The 18226-nt window shown below is 46.5% G+C and overlaps 1 protein-coding gene and 1 long non-coding RNA gene across 2 annotated transcripts; one reads left to right on the top strand and one right to left on the bottom strand.

Annotated features, from left to right (window-relative positions):
• Nucleotides 1–505: 505 nt before the first annotated feature.
• On the bottom strand, nucleotides 506–4025 carry LOC112559588 (uncharacterized abhydrolase domain-containing protein DDB_G0269086-like). Its single transcript, XM_025230920.1, has one exon. The coding sequence runs from the start codon at nucleotides 2249–2251 to the stop codon at nucleotides 506–508; it is 1746 nt and encodes a 581-aa protein (XP_025086705.1). The 5' UTR covers nucleotides 2252–4025.
• A 2871-nt stretch (nucleotides 4026–6896) lies between these two features.
• LOC112559873 lies at nucleotides 6897–8501 on the top strand. Its single transcript, XR_003098424.1, has 2 exons — nucleotides 6897–7356; nucleotides 7640–8501. It is a non-coding gene; the product is annotated as an uncharacterized LOC112559873 (long non-coding RNA).
• The last annotated feature ends 9725 nt before the right edge of the window (nucleotides 8502–18226 follow it).

Raw genomic sequence — 18226 nt, 5'->3', positions numbered from 1 at the left:
ATGCTTCTTAAATCCTACTGCTTCAGCCGTGCGGTCACTTCTGGCGGTTTCCGCACATTCTGCAATGGGTGTGGAGCTCACCTTGACTGCCACCGTCTGTACAGTCGCCCCCACCTCCCCATTCCTGCCCGCAGGCGATACTGCCGGTCTCACAGCTAGACCCGGCTCGCCGTCTACGGTGATAACTAGGACGCAACGGATAGTAAGCACTCCCTCTCCGTGCTTGATAGCGCCCCCTATCTGCAACGGCACCTCAAAGACGGTCGGTTCCCGCCCTCCAGGATCACCGTCGTCTTTGGCCCGCAACAGCTCGCTCTTGACAGTTGGTACCAGTCCCTCCGGACTGCCACTGTCACCTGGCGGCAATGTTCCTTCGTTGACCGCTGCACTTGTCATCAGATTGCCAGAGTCCCCTGCCTGCAACGGCCTCTCAAGACAGTCGGTTCCCGCCCTCCAGGATCACCGTCGTCTTTGGCCCGCCGCAGTACGCTCTCGACAGCTGGCACTAGTCCCTCCGGACTGCCACTGTCCCTTGCCTGCAACGGCTCTCCCTGACAGTGACACTAGCCCCCGGGCAGTCACTGTCTCCTACCTGCAACTGCGCTGCTTCTCTGACAGCTGGCACTTGTTCCTCAAGATCACCAGTGTCACTCTCATGCAGCGGTTCTTTGGTGACAGTCAGCGCTCGCCTCTCGCGGTGGCTGCTGTCACCCGCCTGTAACGGCTCTCTATCGACAGCTGGCACTTGTTCCTCAAGACTGCCAGTGTCACCCGCCTGCAGCGGTTCTCTAACGACAGCTGGCACTTGTTCCTCAAGACTACCAGTGTCATCCGCCTGCAGTGGTTCTCTGACGACAATCGGCGCTCGCATCTCACGATGGCCGTTGTCAACCGCCTGCAGCGGCTCTCTCACGACAGTTGGCACTTGGTCTCCAAGACTGCCAATGTCGCTTGTCTGCAGCGGTTCCCTAACGACAGTCGGCGCTCGCACCTCACGATGACCGCTGTCGCCCGCCTGCAGCAGATCTGCACTACCAACCGGCACTCGCCTCTCGCGATCGCCACTTCCTGCTGCCTGCAATGCCCTAGTACCGCTAACCAGCTCTCGCGCCTTCCTAAGACCCTGGTCCTGTACCTGCAGTTGCCTAACAGCGTGACTGTGCCCGGCTTGGCTCACGAGGAGATTAGGAAACTCTACACCTCCTAACCCTCCTCCCTCATGGGTAGTCTCCACACCTTGGAAAACCCCTTCCTTCCCGCTGGCCTCCTCGCCAGCTTCTACTCTTCTAGCCTCTTCCTTGCTAGGATTCACTTCGTTAACCTTAACACCAGCAGCATTTCTACCACTAGTATACGCGCCGCTGGTCACCGCATTGCCAGACCCTACGTCGCTAACCTGTACCTCGGTAGCACTTCTGTCACTAGCGTATGCGTCGCTAGCATCTGCCTCTCTAGCTAGCTTCTCCCCCCTCGTGGTTACAGCATCACGCAACTCGTAACCACGGGGACAACTGCGCGAATAGTGCCCTACCACCCCGCAGCTGTAACACTTCACACCTACGGACGTCCTCCGCCTGTCGGACTGTTGGGGCCAAGACCTCGGGTCATGCCCTGTACCCCCATACCTAGAACAGCTACCCGCGGGCACCACCCCGCGCTCTGACCTGTAAGTACCTGCCTCGGCCGGATCGCTATCATCTAAGCTGACCCCGCCTAACCGGTGTACCTCTCGCAGGAATTCTTGCTCTTTCTCGAGCTTGGTTTGCTCTTTCTTTTTCTTTTCAGACTTCTTGCTTTCGACCCGCTCTCGCGCACGTTCGCGCCCAACTCTCTCTTCCTCCTTTACTCTAGCCTTTTCCTCTCTCTCTTTGGCTATTGGTCCCCAGCGACAGCCCTTTAAATTGTACTCTATAAACTGTCGCGACTCTTCCCTAGTTTTACCTTTCTCTTCGCAGATTTCTTCTAACATCTCTCTAAACTCGCGCATTACTAGCTCTTTCTCGCGTTCTTCTATCTCTCTCTTGCGCTCAGCTCTCCTCCTCTCGCGTTCTTTCTCACGTTCCGCGTACTCTCTTTCTCGCGCCTCTTCGCGTTTGATTCTATCCTCCTCCTCTTTCTTGTCTCGCTTCCATTCGTCCATTTTTCTATCTATATACTGCCATAAATCGTCTCCTACTAGCCCGCGCTCTCCGCCGGCTTCCTTTAACTCATTTTCCTTTTCTCGGTCGGTTAGACAGAATTCCCTATCCATCGTAACTACCTCTGGAGCTCTAACTCTATAGCTACTATGTTCAACTATTCTATTCTAGCTACTTGCTGGCACTTGCAACCTGTTTACAATGCACCAATCGGTGTTAACCGATGTCCAATCAGCAATTACACAATGAGCAATTAATTAAGCAATTCTGATTCTCACACAAGTTAGCTAGTATGTAGTAGCATAGTAAAATACATCAATATACACAGAATCTAAGGTGTTCACAGCAGCAACAGAGACACGACACAAGACGCAAGACAGCACACTCTCGCACTATGTCAAAACAAAATGGTCAACCTAAAATGGACATTCAATCCCGGACGAGCCCCCATTTGTGACGTAACTAGGCTGGGAGAAGGCTGGCCTGACTCGCCCGAGGGGAAAGGGGTCTCTTTAGCTGGCTCGCTCCACCCGGCTTTCACCCTCACACACACAGTCTCCCGCCCGTACGCACGTCCGCACGCGTCCTGACTAGCAGTCACACCCGCGTGCGCAAACACTCACTGACAAGACAGTGTACACATAAAAGATTATAATTAAAACAAAAGCAAATTAGGTTGACATGAAGACAATTAAACAACAATGAATTGAGAAAATAATTTGATCTTACGTAACTGCACGTATCTGCACATAGGTCCGGACACGCGGTCCGTCCCTGACACACAATTCACAGTCTTGGAATAATATCGTACTGATAGTCCCACTCGACTGCTTCGCTTGTTGCTTCCTAAAGCTGGGTGTAGCTGGCTGCGTACCCCTGGGCTTCTAGGCGATTCCTTGTCACTGTCCCACCACGGTTGCCCCAGGCAACGGATGCAGCGACGATACTCGTAGTAGCGCTGACTTCTGAACTGGAAGTCGCTGTTTCCTGAAGATGGGTGCAGCTGCCTGCATGCACCCGGTCTTCCAGACTTCTTGTCACTGTCCCACCACAATTGCCCCAGGCAATGGGTGCAGCGACGATTCTCGCAGTAGAGATGACTGTAGGCTGTTCTGTAGATGACCACACTGGACCGGTGGCACGGTGGTGTCTTCCAGCCGCTGCCTCGCACGTCTTGCTGCCGGACTCAGTAAACTCCCTCACTTGTCGTTGGGGGAATCAATCCTTGGTTACAGCGCACACTCTCCTCTCTACTCCACCAGATCACAAGTGCCAGCAGGTAGTGATACGTTCTGACTGAACGGGCTTCCCTATTTCAGACCTGCTGCCTGCGACTGACTATCACTCAGAGACTACGTCTCTGCTGGAACACGAGGGAAAAAGCCTCGACCACACTTCGGTTCTAGCTTATATACTACCGGGCCACGTGGCCCCTGTCAATTCTATCGAACTAGTTCTGACGCTATCGAACTCTGACTATAGGGAGTACACCACATCGCGCTATACTCGGGGTACCCATCGTCTATCCACCGCTCATCTTCCCACGGTCGGCTCCCACGCACCCCCGACTGTCGCGACGCTAAGTCTAGCTCCCCTATTCGGCAGCGGTGTCCAGTCGGTGGTAAAGAAAACAAACTCTGTTCCCATGGCCGAGTGTACGGGCCTTTCCATTAGCGCCCGTCAATTAATGTACCCGTGAAGTGATGCCTGCGGCCCCCGTTTCGTAAGCGGCCTCGATTTCCAGGCTCTGCTACCCCAAAGGGAGATAACATCTTTACCCCTATTGTCCACCCGCAGCCTGTATCGCCTCAGGGTACCAACTGCCCCTCTTTAATGTTTCTATTACTAGTCCGACACTGTTTTCTGGCCTTGAACCAGGCTGGTTCATGACACCGACACATCCAAACACACCTAAACACAGAACTGTTTAGGAGTGAAACCGTCCGTTAATTCCTCAGCCACCTACCCACCCATCCCACGACTCCCCCAACCACCCCACTCCATCATCGTCGCCCTTCTTCCTGTCTTGCAATTTGACGAGATGACAGGTACAGCGGTGGGTTCACAAAACTTTCACACCCGAAGTGAGGATGCCAACCATTAACAACAAACTCCGGAAAAAATGGAGAACAAGCAGAAAAAGCCAGATTTTAATCGTTATACTGTTCACAATTTTTTCTTTTTTCTTATTTTTTAATTTTTATACCTATTTCCCCCGTCATATATCATTCCTGCACGTGGGGTGTTGTTTCCATCGACCAGCGGTGAACGAATAATCAAAAGCACCGATCGAGTGAACTCTGGGTATTATCCTAGGATCACTAGCTCCCATTTCAAGGTCTCAACCTCTATGTTTATTTATTATTATTTTATTTGCAGTGTCCGCTTCCAGCACTAATATGTTTGAAATCAATTGTTTTCTCTCCTTTTCCTGGCCATGGGTATATGCGCACATCAGAGAATATGAGAAAGTTTTCAAAGATAGCCGCAGTGGAACACGAACCAGAGCTCAAACACTTAGCGGGTGTGATCAACTGAACAACAGGCTCCCTCCTGACTCCATGGAGCTGCCATTGCTTTGTACTCTAGAACTTTTTTTTTTTAAAGAACAAGCATGCATCCAGTCACCTTATTTCTAGCTAACTGATTTCCATCAAAGCCACAGATAATGAATTTCGAATATTTATGTAAATGAGCTTTTGCACTATGAACGGCCGTGGTTTTGTGACTTTGGCCTCCTTCCTGACCACAGGTGAGAGAACATTAATATTCCAAGTGTTGAATATCAAACAGGAGTTTTTTCTCTCTTAAACAAAGAGTTAGTGACATGAAGAACTGAACATGTTCATTTGAAAACGATTTGCCCTCGGGTTTGTCTCCATGTGCAGGGTAAGGCAGATGAAAGTTCGAGAGAGTTATCTATATGCGAGGGTAAAGGTGTGTTGTAAAAAAGATATATGCTTGCTCCTGCAGTCATTTAAATAGGATAATAAAGTCTTATCTTCGTTCTCTTTTGTTACTCCAGCCACCCAGCCACCCTGCCACCCAGCCACCCTACCACCCAGCCACCCAGCCACCCAGCCACCCACCTACCCAGCAAAAACAAAAATTAAAAGTTAGCCTCTGAGCAATAAAAAATCCGCGTTTATTGTTCATTTTCATGTCAAGAGTTGAAAGAAACGGATGTCTCCGAACGAACACCACCAACAAACACGACAAGTCTCCAGCTCAGCGATTCTTGTGTCGCTCACTAAGCGCGAAGCCCGCAAACATTTTTTTTTTCCAATCGTGTACAAGGACGGGGGCGGATAGGATGGGGGACTCATTATTTTCTTGCCCTCAATCTTTTTTTGTAATTCTTCTTGCAATGGCACTCGTTAATCGTCAGCGTCACTTGACAGCGCACCTGATGGTGGGCCTGGCTGCGCTCGGAATGTAGAATGGCGGGTCAGGTAAGGATGGGTATGCAAAGGTCACGTGATGTACTTTTACGAAGCATTTATTGTCAGTGGGGCTGACTTTTAAAGTACAGTCGATCTTTAGTCTTTGCGGGGGTGCAGTTGGGAGGGAAGGGGAGATGTAGGGATGGAGGTGCAGAAGTCCCTGCCAGTGTGGAGGATCCACCAGTAGCTCAAGCCTTTTTCCCGTCCTCCGCCAAGACCTTCGGTAAAGGTTGGTCATACTGAACACAGAAACAAGTTAAACCATGCACTAGTAGGTGTTATAAATTCGATATTACAAGTATAAACAATGAATGATAAAACACACACACAGATACACGCACACTCACACAATTGTTGAAACAATTCTTCTCTCAGAGGTTTTATTATTTCTTCTCCGCAAACACCAGATTGCTGTCTCCTAGACTTACTGGTGTAGGGTTGCCTCACCACCCGACACATTTAACCTCGGGGTTGGCACCACAGAGCAATTCTGAGACATCGATACTCCACATTGATGTATCGCTGTCCAGCTTGTCTACATCGCAGTGTTGCTGAAACAGCGAAAGCCAACCTTGGCATTTGTCTGGAAATAAGCTGGCACGAGCTGTTAGTGTAAAGTTATCGGTCAGTCAGCCTTGATTTTATAGACAAAAACAGTTCTCGGTGGAATAAAAATATACATTTGAAAACAGAGAAGAGAAGTTAAGAAGAGTGTTTCAGGGGAGAGAATTTTTTTTTAAAATCCTGTTAGGAAAGGACTGCCGACTGCTGTCGGAACAAGACATGAATGTCACATAAAGCAGACGTTTGTTTGGGATAGGGAAGAGGGTGAGGGAAGGGGTAGGATATACCGGCCCGTATCTCGCTGATAGACACTGAGAGGTTTGTGTGAAGTGCCGTGTGATGTCGTATCCGACATGGTGTTTCGGATCCTTTTTCTACTTCTACAACTACTCGAATCCTTTCAGTAGATTTACACATCGTACTTGCGAGACCTGGCGGCTGTTGGTTGGCTGCGTTTGTCACGTGACAGCAGTCATGGTGGACGCCTGCACACTTGACTGCAGAGGCAATAGCATACGTCCTCCGGAAGTGAGGGGCTGCAGTCGTCGACTGCTGGAAGACTCCGAGGATGTTATGTCTGACCCGAGGGCAGGAGGCAAGCTAGTCGCGAGGGACACAAGGCCGCCGTTTGTCACCGAGCACACGACTTCCCCGCACTGTGACCTGCCGCAGGGACCGGATCTCTCCGGCTGCCTGACCCCCATGACCTGCTTGACCTCTCTGCGACACCAAAGCGAGGTGACTCGGGGGGGGAGTGGGAGAGGAGGGTGCGAGAGAAAGAGAGATGACAGGGGGGATCGTCGAGAGGGTCAGACAATGGCGAACGGAAGCGTTGAAATGATGTAAGGGGTCAGATGCGGTCGAGCTGTCCGTCATCCATCCGTTCGTTTATCAAGGACATAACTGCGGCGAGGAATGCTGGATTACGTTTCCTGCATCCTTCCCCCTCCCCGCTTCCCCATCGCCTGCGGCGTGGCCCTCGCTGCATCTTGTCCTCTCAGTGAACCCACTTGTCGGTTAGAGAACACAGAGTCTCACAGCAGACGGGTGGAGCTCCGGCAACATGTACGGGTTACAAAGACAGAATAAAAAAAAAAAAAGGAGAGAAAAACATAGAGGTTTGATTGGAAATGATTTTTGCACTGTGGCAACATGACACCGCCATCTTTCCTGGCCGAGGTTAATGCTGCTACTTTGTACAATTATGTCAGGTGACATTTTGAACTATCTCTATTCTTCTTCCTTTTTTTATCATTCTTTTTCTTCTGATTTGAACTCTTACGCGTCCTCAGCTTATTTCATTCATAATTCATTCGTTCCTCTTTTGCTTCTCTCTGCCATTCCACTTTCTCTCCTTTGTTCTTAACAGTTTCATGTCCTTGCTGTTTGCTTTTTCATGCTGCAATTAATTCCTCCTTTGTTAATGTTTTCCCCAATAAAACAGGTATAAAATGTTTATTACGATATTTATGATGTAAAAACTTTATTTTATAGTTTCAAGACGATCTGGCGCGCGATCAGGAGAGTTTCAACTGTCATCGACCAGTCTCAGAGTGACTTCAGATGCTACCTGCACCAGTCAAAAATCATTGTCATGAATAAAAGCAGATCGGGTTTAATTACCCGACAGCTGCCATAAAATGTGATGACTAGATGATGCAGACGGAAGAACAGTTGCACTCAGCAAAGAGACCCGGCGGCGGGGTATCACCGTCTCTCACCCCAAAGGTGTCACAGAAGTCACCACCCGTAAGAGCAGGAAGAACGAGGTCACTTTCCATATCATCCATATCATCGTGGACTGCGAGGGTCGAGGATTCCAAGGGAGGGGGACGAAGGATGCTATTTACATCACGGCTGCAAAACCTTCTCTCGAAAGACCGAGGGCGACACCAACTGCCAAAAGTCGGCAAAAGTCTTGTTCAGTCACAGAGTTCATCTCAGGGTCGTGTGTAGTAACCACACTAGTCACCTAGTTCTAGCTGCTCCACAAAACATGTAGATACATGCCAAAAGTTCTAGTGAGTCTTACTTTTTGTCTTGGGTGTAGAGATTTACTTTTCCTTCTAACTCGATGAGATGCACCTTTGCGAACAACTGTTACATCATCGGTGGACACATGGAGACCTTCAAGACTTATGTTTCATTTTACTGGAAGGCTGAGGGACTATTTGCTGTGTCTAGACCTGAACCTCTCTCACACCTTTTCAGCAGAGTGAACGACAGGGTTAGAAGTGTAGAAAGAAAACACAGTATAGGTGTATTGAGAGTCAAGTATTGAACTTTTACTTTAGGTTTCACCATCAACACTGTCAAGCAGCCAAATGTAAAATAAAGGTTATTTTCAGATTAAAAATTAAAGTGTATTATTTTTACCTTTTCAAATCATACATTTCTTACTTTCCATGCTGGTAATTGTTTTCCTTACAATTAGTTTCTGGACAACCTTGGTAGACCATCTGTTATTCCTCCATTCGTCAGGAAGCTAAAATAAAATACTTGGAAAAAACATCGAGTTTTCTCGAATATACTCCGGTGCTTTAAGATAAGGCTAAGAAAGTAGAGCAGACACTAAATGAAAGTATTAATAGAGATAATAACGATAGATAACGCATGAATACGACTTTGCTGTGACTAACCTCTACACAGTTAATGTCTAATTTATTCTTTTTCTCTGACCTACATCTCGAGCTGTTATCTGTGTGATGACCTACCTCAACAACATCACGATGATCCTCACCCATAGGCTAGCCTGAAAATCATGACCTCATGTTTTTATCTTTCATTTTCATTCAATGGAGATGTGTATGATGCGGTTTCAATTACCTGTATAGAAAAGTTCCAAAGCTACAGAAGGACTAACGAGAGTAAATAACGGGTAGATAAACAGTGACCCGGCCTCGATCCTCGTTCGATCTGCTGCACTCTTTTCACGAGTGGTGTGGGTGGAGAGGATAACGGAAATGGGATAAATTCAGGATAGGTGTGTGGGCGGAGGGAGTAAGAAGACGGAGGGGGCCTATAGGATAGCTGTAGGGGTGGAGGGGATGTGGGTGCCCCCCCCACACACACACACACGACGGGTGTGCATCTACTTTGCAAACTGTCGATCGTCTCAGCTTGAATACTAAGCAGCAGCTGTACAGAAGGCCTGGCAATAAGTCTTCTGATTACTGTCAGGGGAAGGTGACTCACCCCTGTCCTCGAGATTCACAGTGGTCCAGTCCTTATGGAAGTGAATGAGGGAGGGGGAGGTAACTCCGTGCACATTAATCCCTTCTTTCCTTCCCGATCTTGTTTTTATTTTATTTATTTATATTTTTTGCCTAACCTTCATATATCCCGTAGTACATATACTAAAATTGGAATGATACCGAGTGTCCTGGTCTCAGTGTCCAAATTCAGAAATGCGTATATTGCGACTTTTTATGAAGCAGAGACGGAACACCTTACGTACTTTGTACCTTTGTATTGAACACATTCCGTTGATACGATTGTAACTGTCACATATTTATTTTCTGAGCTTAGAGTGGTGTGCGGGACCTTGAAAGATTTCGTGATCTGTCAAGGTAATCCTTGTCCTTTGAATTCTGGGTGGCTAGAGTGATCAGGCCACTAACCTACATCTACATCGATGACTAGTGATCGAGGCCAGGTAAAAGTCATCGGTCTACCCGCATTTCTATTTATGGACATCAACGGTCCACAGATCCTCAAGAAAGAAGCGATTTCTGTCAACAAGTCGGGTGTCGCAAAATGGGAAACAGGGGCGACTATCCTCCTTATAACTGCTCTAATGAGGATTACCGCCATAGATGAGAAACTAAAAATAGGATCACACGGGGGGAAAGGGCTGGAGGAAGCTCGGTGGGTATCGAGAAGCGTCACGTGTTACTCTTCGACCAGCACATCACATCAGGTCAGCCCACACAGATTTGCTTCCCCTGATACAGATTACCTCCCCTCCTCACTCCTCCCGCAACGTCTAATGTAATCTGACGTCTGCTGTGTCATCTGCACAGTCGCTCATCATCTGCCAGTCCTCCAGGGCTAACGAAGACGAAAGTGGTATCCAGTCATATATTTACGATAGAGAACTGCACCAAAAATTGAGATAACTTCTATGTGCTCTGCATCACACTTTGGTTCAGTGGATTGAGAGTTTGTTGAAGATAAAAATTTCCTTTGACATCTTTTGTGAAATGTTTGGGTGTAAACACAGTAATTAAAATAGTGCATAACCACCTGAACTTTTTTTTAGAAAGCTGAAATCCTTTAATGAACCCATAGAACTTTTTTCCACTCTGTGATTGGCAGCACCATGATGTTTGGTCTAGTTTGCTAGGGTGGGAACATCGCAAAGCAGGACACGGCACAAATTAAACAAAACAAAACAAAAAAATCAGGAGGGGTAGTTGGGAGGGAAAGAATAACAATGTAGGACAAGCTTGTCATCAACAGACTGACTGCACTTTTAGCCAAGGACTCGCACCCACTGCGACAGGAATTTGACATTTGACTCATGGACAGAAATGAAGGGTTGAGTTCCCAGGTGCAATCCAGATGGACAATCCACTCCTAGGTAGAACGCACCCATGAATGCAAATCGCCAGACTGATTTCCCTCTTGTCCTTTTATACTCCTTTTATAGCCCGTGTTAATGATTTATGTCAGCAGACAAAGACATTTCGTGAGAAGGATCATTACAGATATTTTGTATTGCAAGCTTTGTTACCCCCTTTCTCCTCTTTATTTCGCTTTTTATTTATTTTTGCGTTGACACAAGTGTGAGTATACGTGTGTATATGAAAGCTTTTGGGTGTACATGTATATTTAGATGCGTTCCTGCATGTGTGTGCTTGAGTATATTCGAGTGTGGATTTCATGCATATGTTTGCAGTTGTTGCTGCGTGCGCGCGCGTGGGTGTGTGTGTGTGTACGCGCGCGCGTTTGATTTTAATAAATTAACAGCACAAATACGATGGGGAACAACTTTTCAGCGAATATCTTTCTTTAATAGAATTCGTAATCTGAGAGTGCCAGATGGCATAAAGCTGAACAATGCGGTCGACATGATGCCCGTTTATTTCCGAATGAAAACAAATTAATACCGCATTTCGTGTTTGCTCGAGGAGCACCAGTTGGCCAGAATGAATAAAACGGACTTGCCGCAGCTTCGGGCTTGTTTTCCCCACCCCAACCCTCACGTTACCCACTTCTGTACACATGTTAGGGTAATTCACCTGACGGCCTCGACCCTCTTGCATTGATGATGTCACTCAGAGTGACATGGCGGTTGAAGGTGATTACTGTGGCATTAATTAGAAGCCAATTAGAGCTTAGCCTGATCGCCAGCTGAACTCTGTAAATGTTAAAGCAACGGTCTAGCTTCTGTTGCCGCTTGAAACAAACAAACAAACAAACAAACCACGGAGCGATCAAGGAGGTTGGGCCCATCAGAACTTCAAGCGCATGTCCAAGGTTTATCTCACCACCACCATTGTCAGATCCACTGTGTTGATGACCTACTGTCTCGTACGCGAGAAAAGCCACAATGATCTACCCCTTTTCTTTTCTCAGTGATGCAGGGACAGAAGACTGGACATGTGACATTTCCTCTCCAGCTACCCACCCAGCTCCCTTCACCTTCGCTTGTCGTCGTCGTAGCCCAGCATCCATCGCCGCAATACCTTCTCGAAGTACGTTACCCATCATGCACCGAAGCTGTGTCAAGTTGAAGACGGTGGCAGCTGTTACAGTCCCGATGCTCAGAAGGAAGGATGGGGTGCTGGGGTAAGGCAGGGGGCGAGAGGTGTGGCACGGGGATGTGAGGAAGTGTGGGGGGTCGCTACTGTACCGTCTGCTGGTATTGATGTCGTCCGCCGGTCATAATATACGAGGGTTCTTCACGAGCGAGGTCATGCCCTTCCTTGAGCGCACGGACGGCGCTGCTGCTAACAGTAGCTCATCATCGCAATCGCGGAGGGACTGAAGGTGGTGGCGGGAGAGGGAGAACAACAAGGGGGAGGTGGGAAGAGGGGGGGACTGAGGCCGAGGAGGGGGGAGGGGTCGCTGCACCTAAGCAGACCAAACAGCTGACGACATGAGGCTTTAACACCACATCGCACAGAGGTGACGAGGACTAGAAGTTCTGATGGGTGGATGCAAGCTGGACTCACATACCTCTGATATCCTGGGTTTAACCATCGAGTAAAGTATTCTGACCCGGGTGAAGAAGACAAGGTTGTATTTATGAAGAAATCTCACCCATCCTGTTACCCTAACTGAAACGGGTAGATCGGGTAACCGGAAACAACATCTAAAAACACCGCATTCATGGACCCGAGAACTCAAATCATTTTGCAAATCCATGTTTTATCGGACATGACAGTGTGACCGCCATTAAGTGGTTGATTCCATTCAGAATGAGATTAAACTTTGTAATCAATGTTGCACTCTTTCCGATTTCTTCGCTATTCATTTATTTTCAAATATCAAGGCGAATAAATTTGACTTTCCATTCATGCATGATTTACATATTTTTAAATGTTTTTGTTTTAATTGTAAGTTTTCCGCCTCACCCTCTGATCCAGAATTGCACGATACGCTTTTTTCGAGAATTCCCGCAATCCCTGTTAGGTAACTTTAGTTACTTAGTGGCTCATGAATTAACCTGCTCCCTACCCAAGTTCAGTCAATTTGACCCAATAATAAATAGTTATCAAGAAAATAAGAACATTTTATGAGTGAAATATTTCAAGTAAATGTTTTGAATATTTCAGGCATAAGATGTGCTTATTTTGTCGAAATATTCAAAACATTTAGTTGAAATATTTCATAAGGGGTTTATGAAATAACACATTTTGTTGTTGCTGTTGTTTTTGTCATTGTTGTTGTTAAGTCTTTTCTAAAAAGTTTAGACAAGAAAGACATTTGCAAAAGGACGATAATTCCTGGGTTCAAAAGGTCAAGATCCCGCTTCCTCAAGAGAGAGAGAAAGTAGTTGACGGCAGACTTGAAAGTATCGGAGGCAAGAGACCGTATTGAAGATTCCCGGTAGTCGTTATAGAAGATATCCGTGATGAATGACAGTGGTTGCAGATGTTGTAGAATATGAAAAAAGTAGAGGGAGGCTAGTGTAAGATCAAAGTTCACAGGTCTGGAAAGACAAAGCAGATAATTTTGACGACTTCATCCTGAGACACATCCAAGAAGTGTTCTACTATTGGTGATACATGCAAAGAAAATGATCCTCACATCATCCACCACACCTGACGGACTTTGTTGAAAGGTGGTTGTGTTCGGGGGTGTAGGTGGGGTGAAGGGAGGGACATGGAGGGAGTACGACATTGACACACTTACTGCTCCGCCATTCACTAAACTCAGGTGGAGCCTGCAGCAAGCGCGAGGCTGAGACCTCCTGCTGCATCCCCAGAACTACTTTCTTGGTCATTCACAACCCGCGCACGCAGCCTGCCATTGGGAGCGTGGCGACTACACTGACACACTCTACACAAGTGAATAATTGATAAGCAGGCTCCGTCTCCTTGGATTTAAATCCCCGATTCTTCAAAGTCTGAAAGAACAGGAGCTTTATTCTCTCTCTCGCTCTCTCTCGCTCTTTTGTTTCCGTTCTTCCATAGTCTTTTACAGGTGAAGTGTGAAACATTCTGCCTTTCTTCCATATCCGGGTACTGCATATCATTTCAAATAGTCCTTATTTGTTTCCAGTCATTATCCCAGTCCTGACAGGAACACACGTGTGCTGAGTGGCAAAAGCTGCGTGTAGCTAACAGCAAACCGGTTTAAATGTATAACAGTACACAGTCACTGTACAAGAAATGTAAACATCATACAGGGATCTGAGACAGACCTGTAGTTCAAAGTTCCATATATTTCGAAGCTTTAATCACACTTAGTTACACGCAACTATAATGAAAACAGAATCGCTGCCGATTTCCAGTCCCCTGGAGAAAGAGTTCGCAGAGAACACAACAGGACAGACACCTGAAGTTCCCTGCACACCCGGTGCCAGAGATTAAGAATAAAATATTCCACTACCTGCCATTCACTACCTGATGTCAAGATGATGCAATGTTTTCTCAGGAATGAGGTTAGCTGTGGCAAACATGATAGAGTTTGCTTTGTGACAGGGAGAGATAATGTAACTTTATTATGCAGTCGTCCTCAGATCCACGTGACCCCAACAGCAGAGCTGGCCTCTGGTGTTCATATCATCCGAAGCTTCACATAAGGAAGACAGACAGAAGGAGTGCTGGTGTACGAAAGACTATGTTATACAGACTGTGTGTGCATATCCAGCTAGTGTGATGGTTCTACAAGTTGTTCTTATGTACAGAACTTGTTAGTTTTTTATGTCTTCACATGTTTTTCATAATGTTTTTGTACAAACCTAGCCAACTAGTTTTCCTAGAACATAGTCCTCGCTAACATGATGTTTCTGTTCAAACTTAGCCAACAAGCTTTCCTGGCATGTAGTCCTCGCTGACATAATGTTTTTGGACGTTTATCGAGCGCGTGTATGTAACCTCGACAATATATCTTTGTGAACATTTTCAAACTTTTGGAAATCGGGTTGACAGTAGCATGAGACTCCGTCTCAATGAATGCAGTCGTCTGCTAAGACACTATTTTGAGAGCTAAAGAAGACAGCACAAAAAAAAACCCTTCAAAACTGGTTGGTAGGGTGGCAGTCGCGAGGGGTAGATAATTACGGGTGCACAGTCTTCTTGCACGTAGCCCAACCAGGATGTCATGTTACCTGTAAATACATGTTTTTCAGCAGCGTCTCGGGTCGGAGAGCAGACCCTTTCATTCCCACACATGCATGCACACACCTGCCCCCCATGCTGCGTCCCTGTCTGCTCAGGGAGTGGAGGTAACACGGTGACCTGCGGGTAGCTACCCCGGTTTTTAATCTCGAGGCTGCCGGAGTGTATTTCCTGCCGGCGTGAATACATTCAGGTCAGATGCGTTCAAGCTTCTTGGCCATCATTCGGTGAAGACGGAGAAAAACAGGTAAATGCAGTTTTGGGGTCATCAACTGAGGTCAGCAGGAGACAAGCAACAGATGGCGACACACGTGAGCGAGTGAACGGAGCTCTGCTCGGTATGCGCGTGGTGCGAGTGTGCTTGCGTGTTGTGCTTATGTGGTGTGTGTGTTTGTTTGTGTGGAGAACATATACTTACACAAGACAGTTAAACAACAGCTGGAGTTGTATCAAGTTATGTCTTTACCGAGAGCAGCAGACAACAGTAGTAGCTTCCACTAACGGAGTCTTGAAGAAGGCGACACAGTTGAATCTAGGTAGCTATATAGATAGCTAAATAGCTCGTACGTCCAACCACTCACTCCCCCTATACATTGCCATTCACTTCCTCCCCCTCTCCTTCACTCAAGACCGCGCGTGACAGACCTTCACCTTCACTTACCGCCGCCATGCGCATCATCACCCACCCGCCGTGCATCCGACCTCCTTGCTTGCATATCGTTAGAAGATTCTTTGGAACAAGGTGGCTGGCAAAGACCCAGCAAACACCTGTCACCTGTTATCGTCACTAAACCGCCTCCACCTTCACCTCGGAACATGTGATGCGCTGGAAGGTTTCGCCAGGGACGTGTGTAGGTGGACTGCTGTCTGTCTGCCGAGACCAAGGCTTAGCCTCGACGTTCTCCGCTGTTAGTCTCGGCGAGCAGCCCACCACCAGACTTCCGGAAGATAGCGCGAAGATGGAGTTGAACGAGACTTTTGATGTCGAAAATTACCGTAAATGTGTTGCTTTGTTGCACTATTAACCAAACCTTTACCTACTTAGAACACAAGCTTCATTAGTCGGAAATTTTCTTGTGGAGTGATAAATAGTATGATACGCATATAAACATGGAGATCAAAAATGAAGTGTTTAAATGCTGAATTGAATTGAACCTTTTGTCTGAACAGCCAATAGCATGAATGAGAGTCGCTCACCACTTGTCTTGCTCTTTCGATACACGTGCCTGCTCAAGAGAAAAAAAAAGAACTTAAACCGAAACATTTGACATTTGGACAGTGGCATCCTTTCATGGGCAGTATGGACCACCTCTTGATTGTTTATATATCGTTGTTACTCTCAGGCCCGAACGGGCATGTGTGGGGCTCTCGACCCCACAATCGCCATGATTTTAATCAAAAGTGGGGGGCCCTAAATGCATCGTCTGCCTCCCCCTTAGCACGACCCTTGTTACTGTAGCAGACTCTGCTGACATAGTACCACTGAGGGAGGCCATGAGATTAAATAACTAGCACAGAGAGTGTAGCTGAGCCACACCTGTTGAATGAGTAATAGGTTGGGGTTTTTATTTTTTAGAAAGCGGAAAAGAAAAAGGGAAACAATAATTAACTGTCGCTGGCCAGCGCTTCACTTCCCTAGAAGACACGGCACGTGGAGGGGAGTGGAGACGATGCGTTCTCCTAGGAAGGTACGATTATATATATATTTCGGATTTTTTGTATGATGACTTTTTCTTGTATTCTTTTAAAGATGTAGATAATTATTAGTAATTTTTGTTGTTGTAGCTGTCAATAGGTGACCTTGTGCTGGACTTTAAACTCTATTATTTTTATGTTTGATGATCATTCCGAGAAAAACTTTCTTTTACGACTATGATTACAATCAGAGATCTTAGCATATGAGATTGACTGATGTATGTATAATGATAAATCATTTTCTAAAATTATCTTGTTTTTTATTAATTAATGTAGCATGAATTTAGTTAAAGTCATTAAATGTATACAGGCATGCAAAACAGTTGTTTTGTGAAGAAAATGTCCAGGCGTATACATGTAGGAAGGTGTCTGTGACACATAGTCATTGTTATTATTCGCTAAACCGGAAGCTGTTAGCTGTACAGCCTCGTTCTAATAATTAATTGAAAAAAAGATCGTCTTCAAGAAGTCCAGTAATACTGGTTTAGCTGAGACTTCGACGAGTTCCACTGACCCTTTCCTCTCCTTGCTTTTCTATTCCACCGCCCTCCTTTTCTTTCTTTGATATTTTTAAGTAACGCGGTTTGACAATAGGATCCTTTGGGCAATGAAAATGTAAATGATAAAGTTGAAGGCAAAGGAACGCTTTGTCATTGTGTGTGGTTACCCACAACACTTTGCTTTGTGACAGCTTTGTAGCTGCTGACCTTAACCGAGCAAACTCGGACGAAGGTTTAGCCAAGTTTTGTAAAACTTCTTATATAATCGGTGTGCAAGACCTTTACCACAATTGCTCAGACGTTTGTCCCTATTTCTTTTGTTAAAAACGACCCGCAAGAGGGCCTTCAGTTTGCCTACTATGTGACTCAGGCAATCGTTTACAACGGTCACATTTTTCAAAAATAGTTGCCGGACATTATTACATATTGGACAAGATGCATCCGGTTAAGAAGACCCTTTACCGAATTCAAGGTGTACTTGAACACAACTTCACACAACACCGAGGTCTTTGTTTTGGCACAGATCTCACTTGAAGGATCGGAAAGCGAAGGTCGCCTCTTCGGCTATTGACTCGTCAATCAAGCTTTTCTCAGAAACGACCGCCCGGCCACACCACCGACCTACTTCTTCGACAACCACAAGTGGTATGTGTACGGACATGTCACAAGGGTGTGAGGCGGTAAGGGTTTTCCGAGAGAAAGTCTTTAAAAAAAATGTTTTTCTCAAGCAGTTTGCGGTTCTGATGTCCAACGTCTCATGGTGTCAATGCAGGTAAAAAAAAAAACGGTTTGAGGGGGCAGGGAGGGGGAAGGGGTGCAGGAGAGTGGCTGAAAAGAAAAAGGAACTTTGTGACATTGTGCTCTCAAAGTACATGCACACATCCAGGACAAGGCCATTATTTATTTATTATTTTATTATGACAAAGACATGTTTGACAACAGCGGGACTGGTGATCTTCCCAGGTCGTCCAAACAGTGCAAATCACGTGACTTTAAAAAAACCTGACCTTTACCCTTTGTCTGTACGATGCCCTTCTGTCTGTAACATCGTTCATAGGTTTTATCCTCAGTCTTTGCCCTTGTGCTGTCATCCA

The sequence above is a fragment of the Pomacea canaliculata genome, linkage group LG3, assembly GCF_003073045.1.
Source record: "Pomacea canaliculata isolate SZHN2017 linkage group LG3, ASM307304v1, whole genome shotgun sequence".
NCBI lineage: Eukaryota > Metazoa > Mollusca > Gastropoda > Architaenioglossa > Ampullariidae > Pomacea > Pomacea canaliculata.
This window is presented reverse-complemented; position numbering and strand designations above follow the sequence as displayed.